At 45.7% G+C, this 25,140-nt stretch overlaps 2 protein-coding genes across 3 annotated transcripts; one reads left to right on the top strand and one right to left on the bottom strand.

The window, feature by feature from the left end:
• Nucleotides 1-1,084: 1,084 nt before the first annotated feature.
• On the bottom strand, nucleotides 1,085-3,872 carry ANAPC13 (anaphase promoting complex subunit 13). Its single transcript, XM_080350101.1, has 4 exons — nucleotides 3,861-3,872; nucleotides 3,151-3,216; nucleotides 2,681-2,806; nucleotides 1,085-1,530 (listed from the first exon to the last, which is right to left on the bottom strand). Exons 3-4 carry the CDS (start codon nucleotides 2,777-2,779, stop codon nucleotides 1,405-1,407), a joined length of 225 nt encoding a protein of 74 aa, XP_080206227.1. The 5' UTR covers nucleotides 2,780-2,806; nucleotides 3,151-3,216; nucleotides 3,861-3,872; the 3' UTR covers nucleotides 1,085-1,404.
• A 138-nt stretch (nucleotides 3,873-4,010) lies between these two features.
• Nucleotides 4,011-24,329, top strand: CEP63 (centrosomal protein 63). 2 transcript variants are annotated; one of them, XM_080350038.1, is made up of 15 exons: nucleotides 4,011-4,125; nucleotides 5,393-5,527; nucleotides 7,972-8,152; nucleotides 10,098-10,193; nucleotides 11,654-11,779; nucleotides 12,541-12,654; nucleotides 14,900-15,133; nucleotides 15,917-16,062; nucleotides 16,808-16,942; nucleotides 17,555-17,669; nucleotides 19,162-19,359; nucleotides 19,805-19,891; nucleotides 21,146-21,351; nucleotides 21,914-22,220; nucleotides 23,786-24,329. In XM_080350038.1, exons 2-15 carry the CDS (start codon nucleotides 5,481-5,483, stop codon nucleotides 23,942-23,944), a joined length of 2,151 nt encoding a protein of 716 aa, XP_080206164.1. In that variant the 5' UTR covers nucleotides 4,011-4,125; nucleotides 5,393-5,480; the 3' UTR covers nucleotides 23,945-24,329. The 2 variants fall into 2 exon arrangements, with proteins under 2 accessions (XP_080206164.1, XP_080206165.1); XM_080350039.1 differs by lacking the exon at nucleotides 12,541-12,654.
• The last annotated feature ends 811 nt before the right edge of the window (nucleotides 24,330-25,140 follow it).

Below are 25,140 nucleotides of genomic sequence, written 5' to 3'. Positions count from 1 at the left end.
TTTTTGACTTCTGCTAATTCTTGGGTTAATCCTTAACTCTGTGCAGGTCCTTCTTGTTCAGACAAGTGTGTGCTGCCAGTCTGGTGCAGACGGGAGTGCACCCAACAATGCACATGATACTTTTTTCCCAACCACCTTGAGCTCTCCATCCTCACGCAGCTCAGCAGCCACAGTCTCACAGGACATGTGCCGTGCTGCCATTCCATTTGGTAGCCACGCAGGCGAAAGTTGGTTTGTGCTGTTCTGAAGAGGATAAACATTGAGAAAAGACACCAAAAAAACATCTGTGAAGTCTGGAAGCTGTAGGCTCCAGGAAAGTGCTTTTTCTGATGCGCTGGCAAAAGAAAAAGCACTTGAAACATTGTTTTCTTTCCAGTTCCTTTCTCACCTCTACCAGTAATCTCAAACTCTGTCAAAATATTTTCTCCTTAGCGAGTTCTGCCAATGGTGTGAAGGAATCGGTCCAAGAGTGAAACAGGCGAGATGAGCAGAAGGCTTTTACCTATTGCAAAAGACATTCGAGAATCGGATAAAATGAGATAAAGACATCAAGAGGGCCTTTCCTTTCTTCTCAGCATAAAAAGCGGTAACAATTTACTGCCCGAAGCTAAGCCCTGCTTGTTTCTTTTCCTCAAATTTCCGTTTCCCATCTGAGCCAGCTCATCCAAGCGGCATTTGGTTCAACAGGCACTCTCAATCATCCTTCAAAAGACAATGATCCTGAGGAACCACTATTTGAGCATAAAATAGACTGTCTGTTTAGAGTACGCGTGTTGGCAAACGTAGCCAGGATGTCAGCACTGGAACTGCTGCCCATCGCCAGCATCAGACCCTGAGGTGAGCAGTTCAAATAACCATCGGTGTGTAGATTCCTTCCAGCTCTTGGAGCCTGCTGGCCAATGTTTCACACCCCAGCCACACACGCTAGGTAAAGACAGTAACAACCAACTTGAGGTTATTTGTTTTTTGCACGTTGAACTCTAAGTAGAGAACACACAGGAATACTTGTTGGGACACAAGCCTTCAGAGTCACAAATGATCCCATCGCGAGCTTTGAAATCAGTGAAAAACTCAAGACGGTAAAAACTACTTTTATCACATGTCAGAAACATTTAAGATCAGAACTGGCACCAACTTCAGAACAATTTAACAGAAGATATGAAATAATTTTACATAAAAGAAACACTCTGATATTAGCTCTGAGCTGTCAGATAGTCATTGTTATTTCACACTCGTTACAGAAGCATTTTAAATTGTGTTTGGTCTCTGAGTGGAACCATGGTTTGAATCCAAGCCTTTTTCAGCGATGTTTCCTCCTTAGAGAAGCTTATGACAGCAATAGCTGAAAAATATTTGGTTTTATATTGCATTCACGCATCCACTGCATGAAATCTCACTGATTCACTAGTTTCCTGTGGGTGGAACATTTTCATGGAGATACTGGAGAGCCAAATCTGTCCACTTCATTTCTTGCTCTTTCACAGACTCAGTTGTGCCACCGTTGTCTTGCTCTGGTTCAGGAAGCTCATTCTGAGAACAAAACAGAGGTACAATGCGTTCCACAACTCATATGCTTCCAGGAAGGAGCAGGTTACTAAGACTTCACATGGATAAATAGAAATATCCACAAACGAGACCAGAGGGTGCATCTGAACAATACCTATCATACATACCGATCCACTGAAAAATATTTCTAAGCCCAGTTATGAACAATGTTCTTTTCACATGAATGTGGTGCTTAATCTGAAAGGTAGTTTGATTTCCCAGGACCCTGGGGCCTCGCTGTACACTCCGACTGCGCACACAGGGAAGAAGCCTAATAGCAAATGCAAAATAAGTAAATAATAGCACGATGCAATTATTCCAGTGCTTGGTTGTGATGTGTTTCTTTTGCTGTTGCTGAGAATACAGCTCCTGCTTTTATTATAGCTGTTATTAAGACAACTGGTTCTGTAACATGTTACTTTCCTATGGCAGGTGAGAAATCCCTCCCCGGTCTGCGTGCTGAACTAAGGTACGGCTGTGTTGTATCAGCAATTCAAGTCAGAAACCCCTGCCAGGTGCAACACAGAGCTGCTCCTGACACAGTAAGGACCAGCTTTAGTTTAACTGAGATTTCGTCTTCCCTCTCTAGGTTATTTGTTCTTGGTGTCACAGCCACACAGAGTGTGTGTTATTCTGCCAGATACTACTTGGGCAAGAATTTGGAGTTCAAGATCTCTGGAAAACCCAGCATGAGCTAAATAAAACTTTTGACTTTTGAAAACAGCAGGTGGAAATAAAGCGTAACCAAGACTGTAACTGTCAGCGTGAGGCTGATCTGTTCTACAAACCAACTGGGAAACCACTTCAAACACTAGTAAAGCGAAGGGGAAGCACTGAGAAAGGATGATTCTACTTCTCCCTGATGCCAAACCCAGAATTGTGTGATGGGAAGGGCACTCCAGTTCTAAGGAGATTTTGCAACTGGTTGGGGGGTGGCGGGGAGAGAAACATCCATGTACTTGTATGTGCATAGGAATGAGTGTCATACAGGAGAGAAAACAAGTGAGTCACATCCATCCCGGGAACCTTTTGTACAAATTAGCTCCACCACAAACAATCCTGTGTTGTTTCTTGGAAGGGGTTGTGATAAACACACCAGCCCTAACTCGGATTGATAAGCAGCAATTCACCTTACCAGAGGGATTGCCACATCCTCGTACGGCAATTTATCTTCCCTCCAGGCGTCATCGATCAAATCCAGGATTCTGCCGTCCCTTTGCACTTCGCTGTCCATCCTTGCAGCAGGCAAGTACAGCTAAATCTGTGACACAAAGCAGATAGGGTTTCTAACACCCGTGTCCCCAGCCACATAGCTGGAGTTTGGACTATAGGCTTGTTCCAGTTTTGATCTGATTTATATTAAGCTTAAACTTTCAGGGAAAACCTTGATTTTCCTAATCCACTCAAAAAGGGGTTATAACCACAGGATAACTACTTTGTCTGAAAAGAACACTGAATTGAAGGTTGATGAATATATAAAACTGGCCTGTTATTACTAATTGTAGAGATTTACAAGCTCCTGATCTTTAGAGGTCTCTTTTGAGGGAGCTTGAGGGTGTAGAGCTCTCCCTGTCCCTTCTAACTCTGCGCAGAGCCGTTGCTTACTGTTTGCTGCCGACTCCCCTTCAGTCCCCGCTCAGCAACGTAACTCACACACACACCTTCGCCAGCCTGGGAAAGACACAGAACAAAGCGTTTAATGGCACAAGAAACGCTGCTGAAGCCTGAATCACAGAATGATTTTGGTTGGAATAGACCCTCAAGACCAACTGTTACACCATCCCTGGCACTGCCCCATGTCCTGAGAACCCCATCTCTGTCTGTCCAACCCTCCAGGGCTGGTGACTCCAGCACTGCCCTGGGCAGCCTGTTCCAATGCCCCACAGCCCTTGGGGGAAGAAATTGTTCCCCAGATCCAAGTTCAATAAGAACATTATTCTAAAAGTCTCATACGAATTATTCTATAAGCCTAATATGAACTCCAGGAAACGGGTGAAACAAGAGGGAAGTAAGACCTGTCTTACACACTCAGCTACTAGAATCATTCGGGGATTTCTTGTCTCGTTTGCTCGGGATTCTGCCCTCCTGGAAACGCCACCTCAGGCACTCGCCCCTGTGTGACCCGGTGCTGTCACCCGCCGGCTCGATCGCGCCAGCGTTACACACAACCGATATTTATGTAAAACGTGGCGCTCGGGGGAGGGCGCGGGAGTCACCCGGCCATGCCTCGTCCTCGCCTCCAGGGCGGGGACAGGCCTAAGCGCCCCCAGCCCCGCGGTGTCCCCGTCCCCTGCGCGGTGCCCCGGCCGCCATACCCTGCCCGTGTCCGCCGGCAGCGCGCAGGCGCGGAGGCCGCGCAGCCGCAGTGCCCGCCCGGGCCCGGGGCGGCTCCGCCGTTGCGTTGTGAGGGGGGTCAGTCAGTCCGACCGACTGGCGGCGGGGGGGGCGCGCCGCTGCTGGGTTCCCGCCCTCTCTAACGGTCGCCAACGGTCGCGGCCGGCCTGGGCTCCGCGCGTATGTAAACGGCCGAGGAGCGTCCGGGCGCCCGCTGGGCAGGAATTAAAACACGGGAGGACGAGGGTGCGTGTTCGTGGGGCTCGCTGGGGAGCGGGGACGCGCACCGGGTCACCCCGGGGAGGTTTTGCTGCACCGCGGGTCGAGCTTTCCTGTTCGTTGTAGCCGTGCTGCCGGCAACGCCTTAGAATTGCATCTTCTGTTTTATTTTTATATATACGTACCTAATGCAAAACAATCCCAGTCTTTCCTCCGGGGCTGTATTCTTAAATCCTGCATATTGTCAGATTGTCTCCACTTGACTCTACTGCTACGATTCGTTTTAAACCTTGTTGACTTTTAAATGTTTTATCTCCTTTTTTTTTGGAAGAAAATGCTTCCATTTTCTTCATTTTCAGAGGTTCAGGCCGGCTCTCGTTGCTTCAGCTGTGGTTAATGGCAGATTGTTTCCTCTTGTGGTAAAACATCCCCCTGGGTCTTCACTGAGTTCCTTGCAAGCTTGAGAGGTCAAAACATGAAATTAACAAATATGTTCAGCGCGCTGATTGCATTTCATTAGCGCTGTATCACAATAGGGATAGGATTTTATTTTCTTTAACTTTTCCTCAGTGCAATATATATTTTCTGTATGTGCATGGTTTAAAATACAGCTGGGGACAGGCTTTAATCTCTGGGTGGTGCTTAAAATGCTGTAGGAGCTCTGATGGAAGCAAAAGAGTTTTGCCTTTCTGTGCGCTGCTCCCCCTTTTGTCAATAGCTTAATAACGCCCTATTAACCTTTGAGGAAAGATGTCGTGAGAGTCTCTCTCTAAATACTTGAGAAAGCGCATAAATGTTTTAGAAACAGAATGTTGTGTGAATACCTCCATGGAGTAAAACCGAAGGGTAGTTTTGTATCATCAGGATGAGTTTAACCCTTTTTCTATTAGAGCGCCATGGAAATAAATTCTAGTTTCTGGGTGTGTTTTTTTTTAATTCACTATATTTGCTCTTAACTTTCTTGCTTCACAAATAGGTGAAACTGTGTGTATCCATCCATCCATGACTTAAAGAAGGTCATTTTTAACTACAGGAATGCACTGCCACTGTAAACCTGTACTACTTATTTTCCTAGCTGGAGGCACTAGAGGGATTTTTAAAGAATTAGTGCTAGTTTACAAGAAAATTCTCAAAACCATAGGAACTAGCAATGTGTTCTGAATGCAACTGTACACTGCGTGGTGTCTTTAATATAGTCTGCAACAGACACCGCTGCTTTCATCACCTGTAATTGTGTGCTAATTGCGAATTTTTTTAAGCTTCTTTCCTCCGTGGGCTTGTGCTTGTTGTGCAGGTGGATGGAGAAGCACCTTGTTGGAGTATTGCCATAGGTGAGCACAGCTTTTGCGTGCTGTCCTAGCTGCTGAAGCCACCAGCGTTCCATGATGGAGGCTTTGCTGGAAGGGATGCAAAGAAATGGGCAGGGGAGGTATGTATGCAACGGTATAAACCAGTTAAGTTTTAACCTTCCCTGGTATCAAGACAAAGCTTCTGTTGCTTAAATCAGGGTTTTGGAGTCACAGAATCCCAGAATGTCAGGTGTCAGAAAGGACCTGGAAAGCTCATCCAGTGCAATCCCCCCATGGAGCAGGAACACCCAGATGAGGTTACACAGGAAGGTGTCCAGGCGGGTTGCAATGTCTGCACAGAAGGAGACTCCACAACCTCCCTGGGCAGCCTGGGCCAGGCTCTGCCACCCTCACCCCCAACAAGTTTATTCTCCTCTTTCAGTGGAACCTCCTATGTTCCAGTTTGCACCCATTGCCCCTTGTCCTCTCACTGGTTGTCACCCAGAGGAGCCTGGCTCCATCCTCCTGACACTCCCCCTTTCCATATTGATCCCCAGGAATGAGTCCCCCCTCAGTCTCCTCTTGTCCAGCTCCAGAGCCCCAGCTCCCTCAGCCTTTCCTCACACGGGAGATGCTCCACTCCCTTCAGCATCTTGGTGGCTGCGCTGGACTCTCTCCAGCAGTTCCCTGTCCTGCTGGAACTGCGGGGCCACAACTGGACACAAGATTCCAGGTGTGGTCTCCCCAGGGCAGAGCAGAGGGGCAGGAGAACCTCTCTGACCTACTGACCACCCCCTTCTAATCCACCCCAGATACCATTGGCCTTCCTGGCCACAAGGGCCCAGTGCTGGCTCATGTTCACCCTGCTGTCCCCAGGACCCCCAGATCCCTTTCCCCTACACTGCTCTCTAATAGGTCATTCCCCAACTTACACTGGAACCTGGGGTTGCTCCTGCTCAGACACACTCTACACTTGCCCTCGTTCTATTTCATTAAATTTCTCCCTGCCCAGCTCTCTAGCCTGTCCAGGTCTCTGATGGCAGCACAGCCTTCTGGCCTATGGAGTGTGCCGTGGCCTTTGGCTGGTGCAGATGTACTCACTGGATGAGCTGGCTCTGCAATAATCTGTAGTCTCCATTGCTAGAAATTTAGTTTTACATCTTCCCGGAAACCTTCCTCTTTTTGTTGCTGTAAACCCTTACCATCTAACATCAGGAGCATTAGTAATTAAAGGCATGAGTAAAAAAAAAATTCCAACCACCTTGCAAGGTTAATGAGACGTGACTTTGTAATCTGTTTTTATTGAAAACGTGATTATTTCCTGCTCATGTGGAAACTGCAGAGTCCCATTCATCTCTGAAGAATCCGCAATGTCTCAGGTGAAAGCATCTAGACTTTTGGATTCCCAAGAGCAGTGCCAAGGATGGAAAAAAATATTTTGTATTAAGTGTGAAGCAAAAGTCACCGATGCCATTTTCATAGTCATCTTTGAGAATATAACTCCAGGTTACCGATAACATGTCTTCGACAGAGAACTGGTTGCAGAAAGCAAGTTTAGTCTTCGCTTTATATTAGCAGATGCTGTGAATGAAATGTTCTTGCTCTGCATAATAGCTGCTAATTTTTGGTTAAATCACAGGACAGGCTGAACTTCCAATTTAACTGATTTTGGCTCCTTTAAGAAGTATTTCTTTCCCTATAGAAAAACTGCCAAGTTGTGAAGTGTGCGTATGCTCTGGGGGAACAGAGACATTTCAATCCCTTCACCTATTGATTTCCATTTCTTCGCAGCGCTTCATGTTTGACAGGCAAATTAAAGGGGTAAAGATCATCATGGAGTTCACCACTCTCTAGGGCTGAGTCTTGCAAGCCTTAATACTGTCCCTGGCTTAGCAGCTTGCTAAGTTTTAGAGGAGTTAGTCGAACCGGCTTCAATAATTACTGCACCAAATTAGAAACCTTAGCGTCGCTAGGGAGCACGCTCTCCCCAATGGATTGCGAGGGTTTTATTCTTCATTATCATGTTGTCATCCAGCCCCCTCTGCTTGGGGGTTTGTCTGCATTTGCGATAAACTTCTGTTTTCAGGAGCTGTAAGATTTCTCTGGTGGCTGAAACTTGGTATGAAATGCCTCTGCCTGGAGAGCAATTAAGGCAAATACAAAATATGAATAAAACATGCTCTGGTTTCTTTTGATAATGCATAGTGGTGAGGCAAGGGGAGAAGAGCGTATAGGTGCTTGTGACGGTTCTCTGCGTAGAAAATAAACCCCGTACATTTAAAGCATTTAGGTCGTTTGTTCTCAGTGGGATTTTTGGAGTATTCTTGACCGATCATTGCCAAACTTAGTTCTCTGCCCAGTGATATCAGCCCATCACTTGTGAGATACTCCCTTAGAGAATATGTGATGAACACACAAACATTAATATACTTCTCCACAAGCTAATTTGCATGGAGTTCAACACGCTGCATGTACGGAGTTAATCCCTTGGTGCAAATAACTATTTTTGGCTGACTTTGTTGGTCTGGGACGCCGGACCTGTGCTGGTGGCGCCTTTTAGTGACCTCTCCCTCTTTCCCTGCAGCAGCGGGTTCCTGAACTCCTGCGAGGCCGAGCTGCAGGAGCTGATGAAACAGATCGACATTATGGTGGCTCAAAAGAAAGGCGAATGGGAAGAGCAGACTCGGGCTTTGGAAGCCTGTCTGAGTGCTCGGGAGAAAGAACTTTCCTCTGCCAAGGCCGCTCTGCAGGAAAAATATAAGGAGGTACCACCTCGAGTTCACAGTTTTGGGATTGTTGTCAACCTGTGTGTTTTATATGTTACAAATACAATGTAAAGACAGAACCTTAATTTCAGAGTTTTGCATAGTTTGGGATAGTGTTTCATAATTTTGATTTTTTAATTTTTTTAATTAATATTTAAATGCCAGGGCAAAATGAGGAGTGAAGTTTAGCAAATAGCTGTGCTCAGCAAAACAGGATCCTGTCTCATAGCTGGAAATGAGGAATAGGATTTCCTAAGGAGCCTGTTGGAACAAGGTGTCTGATTGATCATTCAGAGCCAAGTGATCAGCTCCCTAAGGGTTACTGGAACTCCACAGCCTGAACGGTCCCAGTTTCTAGAGAGGACCCGGAGCTGCGGCATCTGGATACACCAGTCATTGACAGCCCAGCAACCTGCAGTCATTCGTAGAGAAAAACCACTTAGTGGTGTCAACTACACCAAGATATTGCTGGCAGGTTCTCCAAGGGCTATTTTATGTAGCTCGGGTTTTGTAGCCGTCAGTGGAAGGCACAACAAATTTCTGTATTGATGTAGTACCAGTAGGTGAAGTTTTTGCGTAGGGTGTTGACCATTAACGTTTTCTTGTGCAAATCAATAGATGTATCATTTGTAGAATCAGAGAAAGCCAGCAGGAGTCGGAGTGGCTGTGTATTAAGATTTAGCCACACTGACCTTTTCTGGAAGTGTTTGAAATTTGCCCTTATATTTCTAGCTGCTGTGTCCCATCTTTTGGTGGACTGTTCGCTACAAATTGCATTTGGGCAACCCTCTGCAGAAGTTGCTTTGACTTCTTGGGTTGAAAGCCAGCAGATAACTGCATAAGCACTTGGGTTTTTTGGGTGCCTGTACAACTATACTGCAGCTCTTCTTCCATGCTCAAAATTACCCAAGTACTGCTGTAGCTTTTGGTAATTTGGTGTGGAATCTGGTAAAATAAAGAGAAACATGACAGGCTGTAGCAACAGTGGGTTAAGGACTTGGTGGTAGTTTCTCGTTAATACCATCAGGTGCTGCTTCTGGTCCACAGGCAAGGTTTGGAATGCATGTCTTTGTTACAGAGTTGTTAAATCTGGAGTCATGCCATGGGATTTTCATTTGCAAGAGCAGGGATTTTTATCATATAGGTTGTCGTCGTTATTCTCAATTGTGTTTTCTCAAGACACTTTTGAAATATTTCGTACCCCTAAAAGCAAACATCAATTTCAAAACTGAACTGTATAAGCCATGGTTAAAGTCACTACTGGAGTATATTCATGCTTTTGTTCTACTCACACACATTTTCTGAGGCGATTTCTTCTAAATTTTAAGTTGTTGGCTTGCTGTCCTTTGAACCTGCAGTTAGAAAGGTGGCCACATTGGCTTGTGGATGGGAAAAAGATGGGGGAAAAAAGACAAGAATGAGTCACAGGAGTATTTGAATCAATGTCATGGAGTCTTTACATGAATTTCAAAGCCCCATTTCTTTTTTTGCCCCCCTCACCTCCACGGGTTGTTCAGAATCAATTCACTTGAGCATAGCAAGATAAAGCCATGCCATCCTTCTCTTGGTAGATAGCTTGAAATCATAATGCACGTTTATGAAGAATTCAGTGAAAATGCCAGATAAAAATAACCTTTTGACACAAGTCAAAGCCACCGGTTTCATGCCCAAAACCAAAAGCCAGCAAGTGGCTCAAAACAAGAAGCAGGGACAGAAACAGTTGACCCCAGCCTAGCAAAGGTTTAGGCCTAGACTTAATCTGATTCATGATGAGTGGCCCCATGGAAACATGCAGTTGTTAACAGAATTAGGGTCGTTTAATAGTCACCTACCTCCAACTATGACAGCATATTATATTGTATTTATGAAATGAAACCTGATCTCAGTACCTTCTGACATTAAAGTCCATTTCTATTGTTTTATGTATTTGCTTTTTAACTCTCAGGTTGGCCTGTTGCGTCACCAGGTAGAAGACATGGAAAAAGCCCAACAGGACATGGTTAGAGAATATGAACAACAGCTGAAGAAATTTCAAGAGGAGGTGAGCTGCAAAAAGAGAAGATTGGGTTTCAGGTCCTAGTTGGTGGGTGAAATACTTTGCATCACTGCTTTTGTTTAAATGCTATGGTTTTAAAACTTCTCAGTCTTGTAATGTTCTTACAAAACAGAGCGTAGAGTGTACACAGAGTAACATTTTTGGGCTTCATTAGGATTGGTTTCTGACCTTTGGAGGAACTTGATGACAAACAGAAACCTGTTGTTAGCTCCTGCTCACTGTAAGCCATAAGTTAAATTAATTTGATGGTCTCTACTTTGACGACAGAAGGCATCTGTCTGCATTTAAAACACCTTACTAGCCAGTATGACTAGCAACCTTTGTTCACTAGATGTTCCAGTGCAATTGTGGATAAAACCACAAAGCGAAGCTGAGATGCATTGGCAGATCTGCCTAAACTGTGAAGGCTAAAATACAGTGTGTGTGTATTGTGGCCAAAATTGCAATGTGTCGATATTTTCCCCACACAAAATTAATGTAGATGACATTAAGCTCCGATATTCCTCAGTCTTTTGTTCTTAGTCTTGTTTTGGGGAAATTCTTTTGAGTTTACCACCATTACCAGGAAAACCACAGGTACGGTGTCTGCCTCACTGAGATTCTTGAAAGAATAAACCTTTTGTATTTTAACTCTGTACATCTGTCCATTCCTTTTGAATGTGCTGAGGTACTTTGCCGACTCAGGGCTCTGGAGAACATTTTGTGACCAGCGTTTTGCTTCTCATGGTCCTCCCGTTCATCCCCGAGCTCAGATTTCTCTGTCAGTAAAAAGGGAATGCTGATTTCTCTATTCCTGTGGCTGCTTGGAAACTTTCTATTGAATAGTTGAGTTGGGGGCACTCATCAGATGGACAATTCTGCACAAGTCCAAAGTGATTATTTGCACAGAGGATCATTGAGATGTCAAGAGTTTTTTCCTCATTCCTGCTTCTGATACAACTGTAGTGTTCTAGCAGTAGGCATAGGAGTGATATTTTCTGTTGGCATTCTCCACTCGTTGTGAAGCAGCACAAAACGAGAGGTGAAGCAGTGTTGATATTGTGTGTAATGGCAATTCTCAAATCTCCCTTCTGCCACTAAGCAGAAGAGTTCCAGTTCCCACCTGAGCTTCACAGGTGTATTTTGGTCACGTACAAAACCGCACCTCTGCGTGGAGCTGGGGGAGAGGGACACCACGCTCTTGCTGCCTTAACATCTACCTGCAAACCTCTGCTTTCTCAGTATTTTAGTCATAGTGGTAAGACAGAGGTCTAATTAGAGCTGCTGATGTCACAACTTCAGTGGCATGTCGCTGCTCTTGTATAATGTGGTGTATTTTGCCTTCGCCTGCGGGCTGTGTGGAATTGTTTGTGTGAAGCTATTTTGTGTGCTGCCTTTCAAAGAGCCGTTTAATTCCTGCCCTGGGGCCTTGAGCAGTGTTGTCCCTCTCCCTGTGTTCCTCACAGTTGTCCAGGCTGAGGAGGAGCTATGAGAAACTGCAGAAGAAACAACTAAGAGAAGCCAGAGGAGAAGCCAACAAGGGACAAGGAGAGGACCAGTTTGAAATAAGCCGCCTGACCAGGAAGCTGGAGGTATGGAGTGAAAAAACATGTTAGCCCGAGTTTGCATGTATTAACTGACTTTTGGGACAACTTCCTACATTGAGGCTGCTGAGTTCACAGGATAAACTACACTGCTGTTCTTAGACTGAATAAAAGGAAGAAGGTGGTGCGAGGGTTATTTAATTATGTGAGTAGAATGAATTGCAGTGTGGTGAGGCTGTCATCTCACTTCTTTGAGGAAGAGAGAGCCTACATGTCAAATAACTTCTCAACCCTGTCTCATCTTTTAATCTTTCTGCTGTGCTGAGCTCAACCACACTCAATTTTCTTCTGCTGTACCCTGAAGATGTGACTAACAAACACATCTGACTGATGCAGTGTCCAATTTCTGAAGCAGAGATTAGCATTAAAATTCTGTAGTTCATACTTGCCATCTTAGCACTTCCAATAGCAACCTGATTTGGAAGCTAAAGCCGGTCTGAATTGTCAAGCCTCTGACAGCAAATCCATGCAACTAGCCATGAATCTGTTAGCACTTAACATTTCTAAACAGCAATAATTGACACTGACGTTTTAACTCGGGAGGGGAAGAAATACAGCGAGCACAGTATGTGAGGGGTTTTGTACCGCTGGGCTGGTGCATCAAACGGCTGGCTAATGGTTTCCCTGCTGCGGGGAAAGGTGTGTGAGGATGCGGTGCACAGAGAAAGAAAACGTGGAGGGCAACTAGAAGGGGGCTCTTGTCAGCTGTGTGGACATAGTGCTCCGAGCCACCCCTGCTGTCCTTGCAGGAGTTTCGTCAAAAATCACTTGACTGGGAGAAGCAGCGGTTGCTGTACCAGCAGCAGGTGGCATCGCTGGAAGCGCAGAGGAAGGCGCTGGCCGAGCAGTCTGAGCTCATTCAGGTACAATTAACATGCGCTGCAAGGGTTTTTTTGTTGTTTTGTTTGTGGCAGCAGGTGGGAGGCGAGGCAGAGACTGATGAAATTGTTCAGGTTCGCATCCAGTTGAGGTTGCCATTGAAATGACTTTTAATGTCCTGGTGGAATAAGGTTTACTTGTATGGAAAAAAAGATCTGGAGTTTGTCAGCAGAGGTTAGATAAACCTTGTGCAGCTCTCCCTGCCACCCCTCCAATTAGTAGGGAAGACAGTATGATGAAGCTTTCCCTCAGAGGCACACACCACAGCATATGACACTTTAAAATACCTGTTACATCACGTCCAGCTCACAGCTGTGTACCTGCCAGGAGCTACATATGTACCTGGTGGGTCCAGCTCAGAGGATGATGTTGGGAAATAGTCTTCCCCTAGGACAGAACTTCAACAAAGTACTGAAGTAACAGCGGTTTTCAGCCTCCTCCTCTTTTATTTTTTTAAAGTCTCTTCAAGGTAAGAAGTGGTGGGGCTGCTGTTCCTGAAAAACCAATTGTTAGTGGAGCTGCGGCAGAGTGAGATGGATTGACCTCGAGCGCAGCTGTGAAGTCACACTGACACAATCACCGCAGACACTGATGAGAAGCTCTTGCTGGGGGCTTTGCGCTTAATGGGCTCCTGAGTTGCTCTTGAGTGAAAGCTCCTGTGAGGAGGCAGGTTGTGATGACAGGATTGAAGCTGGTTCTGACAGAGGCTTTGTGAGAGGCTGACATTGGCAGAGCTGCAAATGCAGGGAGAGTGGCTGAGCAGAAGGTCTTGCTGCTCCGCTGTCTTTGTACCGTTGATAGCTCAATTGTCTGGGAGCAGCTGTGTCCTTGGAGTGCTGGCTGGAACACTGGGGCGCAAAGGAACTCTTCTCACTGGGCAGCAGAAACACAGGAATCTGGGCAGATTTTTCCTAAGCGATGTAGATGGCTTAGGTGCTGTGAATGCACTGCCCGAATCCTCAATGTCTTTGAAAAGCCCGACATGAAAGTGCTATTTTTTTTTGCCCTTGTTTCTATGCATTTTGGATGCTTGGTGTTTTTCTGGCACAAGGTCAGGCTGAGATCTATGACCACAGGGTACTTCCCTGTCTCTTCTTTGAGCTGCCTTCCCCTCCTGCCCTTAAGAACAGCTCAGGGCGGTCCGGCATTCTTACCCAGGGACGAGCACCTTCCCTTAAAACCTGCAGCCTTTAAAGTCCTCAGGTGAAACTTGGACTTCTGGACTGTCCTGCGTGTTCTGTGGCTGGAAACGAGAGACAGCTTAAATGTTTTCTTAATGCAGCAATAAATATTCTGTAGTCTGGTACTCCGGTCTCTTGGGTGCAGTGAGGCTGGACCTCAAACTCATGCCTCTCCTGATTACATTTTCTGTTGTGACTATTCAAATAATGAAACGGCTGTAATCAAAATTATACCGTAGTCTTCCAAATGCATGCTTCCCATAGTTTTCTCAGTTATGAGTTATTATGTGTCAGGCAGTAAATCAAGGCATGTGGTGATTCTGAAGCTGGCAGGAATTGCTACTCTTAGAAACTGGACGTAAAGGACTACTCAGATAGTTTGTTTCAGCTCTTAAAAGTTAGGAGGTACTACACAAAAAGGGAATATAAGTAGTAAATATTCTTGGAAGCTTATATGAGAGCTGGCTTGTTAAATTTCACCAGCTAGCTATGTGGAAAGAAATGCTGTGAAATAAAGTATTGTGCCTATAAATAATAGAGCAGGTATTGTTTGCTAGTCATATGTTCCTTATAGCTTTTTTGTCTGCCATTAGAAAAATGAAATATTCAAAGTGAGCATTCTTGCAGGTTGATAAAACCAAATATTTACTGCCTAAAGCAAAACATAATTGAGAGTTACACCTAGTTTGGTTTTTGATCTTTTTGGTGCTTGTCTTTTTTCCATTGTGCACCAAGAGATGTTTTCTGTCCTGGTGTGGAATTAGTGAGTGGGTGATCTCTAGCTTGTGCATGGTATCTGCGAATCTCCTTACATGCATTTCTCCTGACCTAGCCTTAGCTCAATGAGCAAAAATCAGTAGGCAGCTTTGTTCTTAGACAGTTCATGCTCAGACAACCTGAGGGATTTGAGATCCTCTTTTCCAAGATTCACTTTGAAACCCCTTTTGGAGCTTGTTACACAAAGAAATCAGTTGTGGTTTTGAATGTAGTTTTGATCTCCTGTGTTTTTTCTAATTTAGCTTTAACGCAAACCAATTGGTCTCAGCAGACTCAGCTTGCCAATCGGAAGCAGATCCTGGAGTCGGTGGAGCTGGCGAGCCGCTCGGAAATCCAGCACTTAACCAGCAAGCTGGAGAGGGCCAATGATGCCATCTGTGCCAATGAGCTGGAGCTGGAGAGGCTCAACATGAGAGTGGACGACCTGACGGAGCACAATCAGATGATTCTGGAAGATCAGCAAAGAGCTCAAGAAGAGTTAAGGGAATCCAAGAAAATGTTAGAGGTCAGTGGAGGAACTGTTAGCAAACTGAATATAAAGCGGTGCGTGGGAGAAGGAGCAGGAGGGCTCTTCATCCCAGAGCTTCTATATCTCTTTAGAGCCTTTGTGGAGTTCCTCAAAACTGGTTTGGTACCTAGGTGCTGCTCTGTAGTGTTTCCAAGGCTTCTTTAATAATCCAGTCCTTGCATTAGCAGTTCTCCTGCCCCTCTACTCTGCCCTGGGGAGACCACACCTGGAATCTTGTGTCCAGTTGTGGCCCCGCAGTTCCAGCAGGACAGGGAACTGCTGGAGAGAGTCCAGCGCAGCCACCAAGATGCTGAAGGGAGTGGAGCATCTCCCATGTGAGGAAAGGCTGAGGGAGCTGGGGCTCTGGAGCTGGACAAGAGGACACTGAGGGGGACTCATTCCTGGGGATCACTATGGAAAGGGGGAGTGTCAGGAGGATGGAGCCAGGCTCTTCTGGGTGACAACCAGTGACAGGACAAGGGACAGTGGGTGCAAACTGGAACACAGGAGGTTCCACTTAAATAGGAGAAGAAACTTGTTGGGGGTGAGGGTGGCAGAGCCTGGCCCAGGCTGCCCAGGGAGGTTGCGGAGTCTCCTTCTGTGCAGACATTCCAACCCGCCTGGACACCTTCCTGTGTAACCTCATCTGGGTGTTCCTGCTCCATGGGGGGATTGCACTGGATGAGCTTTCCAGGTCCCTTCCAGTCCCTGACATTCTGGGATTCCAACAAACTCGTTTGGTCCATCTTGCAGCAGTCATTCCTTCTCCCTCCCATGCAGGTGCTACAGGATGAGAAGATGGAACTTCGAGCCACCTTGCAGTCTCAGGAAGATTTCATTGACAGCTCCAGGCTGCACCAGGAACAGCTCCAGAAAGAGCTGGCCCGGGTGACGGAAACTCTTCGCACAAAAGAACTCCTCGTCAGGTAGCACCTGTGCCTCGCTGCTCCTCCTGCCCTTGAATCCAGATCTGTGTTCCAGGTTTGCACACTGAGGATGGTAAAAGCATTTCCATACAGCTGGATCTGTGCCAGTTGGTATATAGAGTTGTGGTTGCTCACAGGTGCTGTGCAGTGTTTGCCAAATTGCATTCCTTCTGAATTCAAGTGATTCTCTTGGTCAAGAGTGAGGCAGGAATTGCCTTTCTCCTTAGCTAGGGTTCTGGAAGCAGCACAGGGCTTTTGAGCTTTTTTTCCTCAGGCATTTTCAGGATGTGATAATGTGCTTATTCATGTAGGTGGAAGTTCTCACTGATTTAATGGTCTTGTTGAGGTAACTGCATATGTGACAAAATCACCTTGGCCCTCCCCTTCTGTATTGGCGACACTCAAAAGCTCTAAGTTCTGATGGCCGTATCAAAAGGTTTTGCTGTATGTTACCCAACAATTGCACTGTTTCCGCGAGCTGGATGTCTAATGGCAGAGAGGCTGTCTGGACCAGGGAGGCCAACATCAGAATAAAATGAAGTCTTTTTCAACCAGCCTGAACTCAGACAAAGGGCCATCATCCAGCTGACATGTTTGCTTATTCACAGTGCACATCGGTGTCACCTGATGTTGCTTTTCATGTATTTTTCAGAGAAATCCGAGAAAATGGGGGTTATGTTCCCTGTATTAGTGAACTTGGGCATGACATTTTTGTACAGAAATGAAGGATCATGTTTCTGCTTAGGGCTCTGGAGGAACGCTTGCAGGAGAAGCAATTATCTTCTCCAGGGCTGGAGCTGGAGCATCTACTACTGCAGCTGGATGTTGCCCAGGAGAAAGAACAGCACTTACAAGCAGAGGTGACTCAGCTTGAGAACAGGTACCTGACTGCTTACTGCCTCTGCATGTGCGATGAAACTCAAATAGTAATATAATACCTAATATATTGTATTCATCATTAACCAGTCCCGCTGATTTTTGTTGGCTTATTTTAAATATCAAAGGGCTGCAGAAATCAAACACTATTCATTTTGGAGTTTAATAGTGAGACCACGTTGCTAATTGGCTGCTTTTCACTGCACGCTGTGGGTGTATTCGATGTTTTAGCTTGTTTAGGCCTAGCACCTTCAGTGGTAATAGGTTAAGGAGTCTTTGTTACTCAGCTGGTAAGAACCAGCTCTAGATCTCACTGTGAAATAAGAATTATAAACAAGTCTTCCTCTCTGAGTTTGTGGTTTTCAGGCTAATGTTTGCATGGGAAGTTTGTCTTCTTACTATGGTAAAGAAACAAACAAGAAACAGGTATTATCTGTTAGATCAGCTTCCTGATCTCTTTTGAAATGATTTCGGTAAACAAAACGGAAGGTTTGGTAAGGAACTTCTGTGTGAAGAGTCCGGTTTCTGTTATGACGGACATAGGAGATCAAAGTTTCTCTTCCCATGTCCTCCTCCGTGGGGTATTCTAATCTCTAGTTTTACATTTGGCACCCAGCCTGGTGTCTTCAAATGCGAGGTGTGTGCAGCTGAGCGAGGAGCTGGATGAGAGTATCAAAGAGCTGCAGTCCATGGAGGAGCACCATACTGAGTCAAAGGCAGAGATTAAAAAGGTAACGTCGCTTTGTTCCGGGAGTGGGGGAGAGGCACTTGCGGAGTCGCCGTTCCCACGCGGATCGTGTGCCCGACGCACGGTTAGCAAAGCTGCGAACGGCATCAAAGGCGGGAGCGGCGTGGGGGCAGTGGATCTGACAAAGGAGGCGGCGAGAGGATGGGTTTGCAGGTGTCAGTTTGCTTTGTGCGCATCTCTTAGGCCTGGGTTGTGCTGTAATACGCCCTATCACACTTGAGACGGAGCTTCAAATGCGTTCGAGTCCGTATGTGAATAAGGGAGTTTGTTTCAGTTTCGATAGGCAGAGGTGAACCGGGGTCTGAAAGAAATGGAGCAGCTCATCTGCCATGAGAACCTCAGCCCAGTGCTCCGTGCACCCAAAGCCTCCTAAAGGCTTGACTTTTAATAATGGTCTAGATCAGCGGGTGTGAGAGCTTGCACTGCTGCATGGTTAGACTAGAAACGTTATTGGACTTGAGTGGAAAACCTCACTTCGTGAAAATCATTCATCCCTTATTCTGAATGTACAGAGGTGCAGATCTTTCTGGAGCTGCGTGCTCGGTTACGCATTTAAACAGCCACGGAATAAATGAATCTCCTACAGGCTGCTGGGGAGGAAAGAGAGATTTATTATGGTTGTTTCTATTTTATATACTTGGGAGGCATTGAGGTGACATGGAGATAAATCACTGTATGTATAGTATTTACATGGCTAGGCAGAGATCATCTGGTTCAATTTTCTAAAATGCTTGTAATTCTCAGAAAAATCCTGGAGGTTTGGGTGGCTAATATTTCTGGCTAATGGAGTGGAATACTAGGGCAGAAATTATGCTATGTTGTTGTTCTATTATGTCGCTGAGTAAATATAATACGGCATGCCTACCAGAATATTGTATGCAATTCAGGTCTATCACCTCAAAAAGGGTTGAATAAAACAAGATAAGGTATAGGAAAAAGATGACCAAAAGGATGGAGTGTTTTTTTAATACAAGAAACAGCCGAATGGAATAGGACTTACCAAACTGGGAAAGAGATAGATGAGATTGCATGTACTAAAAATAAAATCATGCCTGTCATGTGGAAAGTAAATAGAGAATGATTATTCTCTCATAATGCAGGGACTAGTGGTCGTCAAATGGAGTTAGGAAAACAAAGAGGTATATTTTTACCCTGTGCATAGCTAGCTTGTGGAAGTCTGCCATGGGTAGCTTTGGTTGCTTCAAGCTAATATCGATTCAGAAGACTTAGGACAAATTAGTGGAAGAAAAGTCTGGCTGGAGCTATTTAAAGATACCATCTCTGCCTCGGGAAGGCGGAGTGGGACATGGCAAGGTTATATTATGGAAGTGTTCCTGTGCCTGCCCAGTGATGGTAAACCTTTGGGTGTCTGTCATTGGCCCCAGAAGTAGGATACTGAGCTAAAGTGACTGGGATTTGACTGATTATGGGTCTTCTTCAGTATTGCACAGCATCTAACTTGTGTCTTCCCGCAGCTGAAAGAGCAGCTCTCTCAAGCTGAACGGACCCACAGCAGTGAGCTAGAAGGGATGAAGAGGGAAATCTCCAGGCTGACACAAGAGTTACACCAGCGGGACATCACCATTGCGTCTGCCAGTGGCTCCACGTCAGACCTAGAACAACGGCTGAGGACAGAGATCGAAAGAGCAGAGAGAAAAGCCGTGGAGCACAGGGTAAAAAAGGCAGAAGACTCTTATGCTCTCTCTTTAAGGGATCTGAGGGCTTCAATTACCACCCTAGTTTTTAGCTACGTTAATAGTTTCCTTCTCTCTTCAGCCTTTGAACAAAGACTTGAGACCCTTCTGATGAAATCTCCTGATTTATGGTGTTCACTGAATCTGTCTTGCTGCTGCTTTTCCAACCTGTAACTGGCAGTTCCACAGAGTTCTTTGAGATCTCTCATGCTGACGAGGCCTGGATGGTGACATCTTTGAAAACTGAAGTAAATGACTGCGCATGGTTATTTATATGGTCTTCTGTATAAGTTCCATGCAGAATTAACAGCCTTAACCTTGCTTTGTACTCGTACCTGAACTGAGGGTGGAGAATGCCCGTAGGGTTTTCTGAGCATGTGTTGCATTGTGTTCTTTTTTCTGAGCTTCTTGTTTGTCTCCTCAGGTGATTCTGGTCCAACTGGAAACCTTGAGGATGGAAAACCGCCATCTCTCCGAGATGCTGCAGAAGACGGAGTGCGATGTGCTAGAGGTGTGTGGGAGGGAACAGAGGCGGGGAGGGGCGAACGCTGTGTGTCCCCTCCCTGGGAACAGCAGGAGTCTTTGCACAGGCCTCTCAAAATGCTTGACAGAGCTTGGAGAACTTAAAACCCAAGTAAAAGGGGCAATTTGTGAGGAAATAAGGCCCAGAAATACTGAGTTCACTCGTGGAGAACTGTAGAAACAGAGCCCTCATCTCAGTTTCTTCTCCATGGGGTCTTGCCCGTGGTTTTTAGTACGTTTTGTTACGTCTTCATTTTATGCTGGTTTACCTTAAACCTCTGATTCTAAATCTCTGTCCTTTTGACCTGTCTCAGAGCTGCAACTACTTCAGTCCTTGCGATTCCTGGGGTGAGAGCAGGAGTCGTGGAAGCATGGAAAAGGTGCAGGCTTAGCAGGAATACAACCCCAAATGTGGTTCATTTTAGTGCCATTTCAGGAAGATACGGCTAGTTTGCAGGTTCTGTCTCACACAGACCACAGCGGAGACTTCACAGGGGCAAGGTCTGAATTCGGGGAGCAGAAAACCTAAAGGGAATATATCCTCAGAGCTTTTATCATATCTGATCTGTGGGAAGGAAATAGTCCGCTCCTAATATTAGTTTGGGGTGATTGTCAAATGCGCCAGTCTCTTGGGAAACTGTTGAGCAGGAGTTTGTGGCTGGTTAGGTGGAGAAAACACAAAGCCTTTTGGGGGGCTGATTTGAGACTGAAATGACCTAAGGCTCTTTCTGCTTGAAGTGTTTGCTGGGCTTTTGCCTGCCTGACTTAATAGCACTTGATAACGAAGTGGAAAGAAAGAACGGAATCTGTTTGTGGTGTTGTTTGGTTTTGTTTCATTTTTAAATCCCCCAACAGCCCTGTGGCACAGGAGCTACTAATCTTGGCCAGGTTCTTCTAATCCACATTTGGAAAGCCATTAGATGTAGCAGTGATGAGAATGAATTAGGCATCTAAATGTAATAGAGTTGGCAAAAAGAAAGCGGGAATGTCACAGGAGTAGAAACAATGGAAGCTGAACTAGTCTGGGTCTATATTTTCTTGTTTTCAAAAGGATCCAGTGGTGAGAGAGACAAGCACAGCTTGTCTGGATGCAGACACAATAAGGCATATATAATTGATTTATGAAAGCCTTGAAAATTTTACAAGTCAAAATTGCAATTAGAGGATGTGCTTTAAGGAGTAGCCTTGACTATGGCTTCTTGCAAATTGGAAGTTTTAACTTCAGCTCTTCTCTGTCTCTTAGGGAAAAGGTGTCACCCTAAGGGCGCTGAGCGAAGACTACGCTGCTGAACTAAGTAAATTAACATGTGAGAACCAGCAGTTGCGGAAGGATCTAGCAGAGGCCAGGGCAAAGCTGGAGCTCACTCGGCAGGCGTGCCAGGGTGAACCCAAGGGCACCGCTCAGCAGACGCGAGACCAAGAGCCCGAGGCCAGGGATGCACAGGCCAGGTGGGTGCGTGTGACCCCAAGGATGCTGCTACCGTAATACGTATGAGAACAGGCGGCGTGAGGATGTGCGGGTTTTTAATGACGTGTCTTATGTACAGTATCATCTCCAGCACATAGTACGTATGGGAGAACACAGGGACTGTTTTGGAATCTGCCTTTGAGTAGTGCAATAGCTTTTAGTCCCAGCTGGCCTGTGTTCTGCAAAACCAGCTAGTATTTGACTGTCTTTTTGACTGCCTTTGCCTTTTCCTTAGATTGAGAAGCAGTACGTGCTCCTTTTGGTGAAGGGATTAGATTTGGCCCAGGTGGCTGTGCATCTTTCTTTTGTAGTCCTGTGGTGTGCAGACTGTAGTTTTTGGTATCTGCAATGGCGGAAGAGTGAGAGCGCGTTCCCTGGAGACTGGATGTGCATCTAGAAGTGCTATGGAACACGAGCCGGTTGGGATTGCCAGGGCTATTAGCAATTTGTGTGTGAATTGTTATTCCTGCGCAGGTTTTTGCTAAAGTTCAGCTGCTAAGAGGCAAACTGTCAAACAGTGATGTGTTCAAACCTGCCTTCCAGAACAACTCGGGAAGCACAGCACAAACACAATGAACAAGCAGAGAAGGTACACCACGAGCCTGACGAGACTGCTCAGCGTCATGAAGGGGAGTCCCAGAGGCGAGGGGCGGCTGAAACGGGAGCTGTGACCCCCGAGAGGGGTGAGCTGCCCACCCAGGCCAGCGGCAAGAACTGCCTGGAGCCATTTGCTTTGAGCACCTTGGTGGAAACGGATTCTTTGCTCCATGGACTGGATGGAAATGACGATTTTGCAGATGAAGCATCTAAGCAGTCCGGATCAAATCATCAGAGAGAATCTGTGCCTTTGGTAAGCAGTTGTATAGAAACTGGTGGCTGTTCAACAGCTGAGGATGTAGCTGGGTTATCACCTGGCACCAGGAGCCAGATTTTGGAATGTATGATGTGGCTGCATGGTGTATGTGACTCTGTAAGCACAAATCAAACACTAAATAGAGAGGAAAAACCACTGCTGGGTGGTTGGTACATGCACAGGGGGAGCCGTGTGGTTATTCTTCAGAGCTTCCTGGGGAAGGGATTTGTATTTGGTACATTTGCTACGCTCACGCTTCTCTCCATACTGATGCTGTACATCAGGGTGTGCCATGACTCCTCACATCACTTCAGAATTCTCCTTCAGCTTTTGGCTTTTTATTTTGTGGGCAGCCCAGAGAAGTCTCTAAGGCTGATGCAGAGATAATTGAAGGCTTGTCAGGTCTGTAGATCTTGACGAGGTTTACTACCAGGAATAGGGCTTGATTGTTTCCAGACTAAAGTAACCTGTGCGCATGTCCAGAAAAAGAAATATTGGGAGCTTAGGGAACTGCAATATTCTAAATGGAAACTCTTCAGGTTGCAGGATTGGAACTGAAGTGCGAACAGTTCCACTCTGGGGTCCGAGAAGCTCTAGGGCTTGGTGTTTAGCAGAAGAGAATGTGCTGCTTTTTGTTCTGAGAGGTAGAAATAAGGTTTCTAAGGAAATGCAAATATTCCTTCTGGTGTTGGCTAAGACTGCCTGCTTGTGGTCACGCTCCAGTGTCTTTAAATCAGCTCCTTTAATATTAATAGAGGAGAATTCTCAGTAAGCAATAGTAGGGTGGGAGTGATTTGCTTGTTATCTGCAGCCTTTTTGCTGCTTCCCTGTGTTCCTGGCTGTTGGTAAAAGGCCAGAAAACTGTGAGCCTCCAGGGTCTGGAAATAACCAGTTACGTTCTCTTGCCAAGACACCGAGGCAAGTTTTCTGTAATGGAAAGCAGCCCCTTAGTAACTTTACAGGTCACTCCCCAGCCTCTGTGCAGGAAGCTTCTCTTCATCAACTCATAAATGAAGCTTAGTTTACAATGTTAGTTTGCTAAGTTAAGAATAGTTCTTGACTGTAAAGGAAAGAATTTGGGGTGGTTTCCTGACCATTACCAGGTGAACTGGTGTTCAGTGGGCTGCCATGGGAGTTGGGTCTGTACGGGAACCCGTTATTTGCACATGCCTTATCACCCCTAAGTAAACTGTCGGTTCCTTTTGATACCTCTGGGGTCAGTGTTCCACCTGTGACATGCCACAGGTTCTATGACAGGTGGAGAGCTTGTTTCTGTTCAGCTCTAACCCTAGCACTTTAGAGAGGAGAACTGCTGGAATGGAGAAGTTATGTGTGTTGAGGTACTGATTTTCCTCCCTGCAGTTTTGGCCAAGGTTTGGAAGGCTTAGACGGTTGGGAAGGACATTTACCTGTGATACAAGCATGAGACCTGAGTGGTTAGTCTGCCCAATAACATAGACATGACACAAGAGCGTATTTATTTGGGTAGTTTGTGGATCAGCAGTGTTTCTGGCTGAAACTTAAAATGAAAGAACACTTGCTATCCCTTTGTTTCCCCGTAGTGTCCCCTGCCTACAGCTTCAGTTGGATCGATAGCTGCAAGATACCTGGAGGAGGAAGAACTGAGGTCCCAGCACATCCTGGAGAGCCTGAACGCTCACATTGAGGAGCTGAAAAAAGAGAGCGAAAAGATTGTGAGGCAATTTGGACACCAGGAGTAATATTTCGTAGGGAATTTGAATGCTGGTTTGTGTACATGGTTCCAAACTGTGACTGCAGAGGTGCCTATGAACCAGTTGCTGTTGGAGCTTGAGAGGCCCCGTCTCTCTTTGTGCTGAATCCACAGGATGGATATTGAGGAAAAGAAACTCCTCTCTATGTGTTTGATCTGACAGAGGGTATCACACCACGAACAGTGTAGTCAGCGTGCTGTAGGTCAGAAAGCTGCATCAGAGGTATGTGTGCACTCACTCACAGAGAGAGGGTAATGTTTTTCAGAAACAAACCATTTGCTAATTTTAATGTAAAGGATTTTAAGTATATTTTATACATGTATAAGCATTGAAATAAAACAGAATGGAAATTGCTTCTTTTCTTGTTCTTACAGATATGCAGAGTGAATCTCTTGTGACTTATCTTGCCTTCTTATCAACACCTTTTCCCTCCTTTCCCTCCCAGAGTCACTATGTTCTTCAAGGAACAAGGAAAATAATTCCTCTTTCCTTTAGGCTACCCGTATTTTCACCAGTTAATTTCCCCTTAGTGGAATTTCTTAGTATTTCCTGGTTCATGCAACTTCTGCCCTTTACTGTTTGTGTAGCACCTGATGTCTTTATCTTGCCTTGCACCTTGTTTGAAGTACTGCACAATAGCTGAGGAATGAATGGCTGAATTCCAGTTGTGGTCCCCACTCTCCTAAAAGAAAGGAGAGCAGTTATGAATGGCAGGAGAACCCACAGACAGATGAGATTTGCCTGTACAGCAGACAAAATTGCAGCTACTGTGCAAACCTCTTTTTTACACCATAAAATGGGACTGCACTTGGTCAAGCAATTCTGCATTCCAGAGTTCAAAAGCATTTGAATCAGCAAGTCCTTTTATTTGGGCTTTCTTTTGGAGTCCTTTGAACAAGGATGAAGCCGTCACATCCATTCTGGATTCCCATGGCGCAGTCTTCGTACCGAGGCGTTTCTCTGCCCACAGCTGGGGATGAGCTGTGGTGGTGCACAGGGTCAGCACTGGCCTCGGTTCCTGTTCAGAGCTGCCCACGCACAAGCATGTTTGGAACATCCACCTTAACCAGCCGGATCTCAAGTAAGGGCTTGTTGGTCATGGGGCATTTGGACAAAATCTGAATGGCAAAATAGAATAAACTCTTGTTTCCTCTTTCCAGTTGAACCTATGGATCTGCCAGAAC

The sequence above is a fragment of the Nesoenas mayeri genome (assembly GCF_963082525.1).
Source record: "Nesoenas mayeri genome assembly, chromosome: 9".
Taxonomy (NCBI): Eukaryota; Metazoa; Chordata; class Aves; order Columbiformes; family Columbidae; genus Nesoenas; species Nesoenas mayeri.
The sequence above is the reverse complement of the archived record's forward strand: the minus strand, read 5'-3'. Positions and strand labels throughout refer to the sequence as shown.

What these genes read in the sequence shown, in the direction of transcription:
- ANAPC13 (XM_080350101.1), bottom strand. Translation starts at nt 2,779, where the DNA reads ATGGACAGCGAAGTGCAAAGGGACGGCAGAATCCTGGATTTGATCGAT. An exon ending in AGGATGTGGCAATCCCTCTG is followed by an intron (nt 1,531 to 2,680) that starts GTAAGGTGAATT and finishes TTTTGTTCTCAG; the next exon opens with AATGAGCTTCCTGAACCAGA.
- CEP63 (XM_080350038.1), top strand. Translation starts at nt 5,481, where the DNA reads ATGATGGAGGCTTTGCTGGAAGGGATGCAAAGAAATGGGCAGGGGAG. An exon ending in CAAAGAAATGGGCAGGGGAG is followed by an intron (nt 5,528 to 7,971) that starts GTATGTATGCAA and finishes CTTTCCCTGCAG; the next exon opens with CAGCGGGTTCCTGAACTCCT. An exon ending in AGCAGTCTGAGCTCATTCAG is followed by an intron (nt 12,655 to 14,899) that starts GTACAATTAACA and finishes TGGTCTCAGCAG; the next exon opens with ACTCAGCTTGCCAATCGGAA.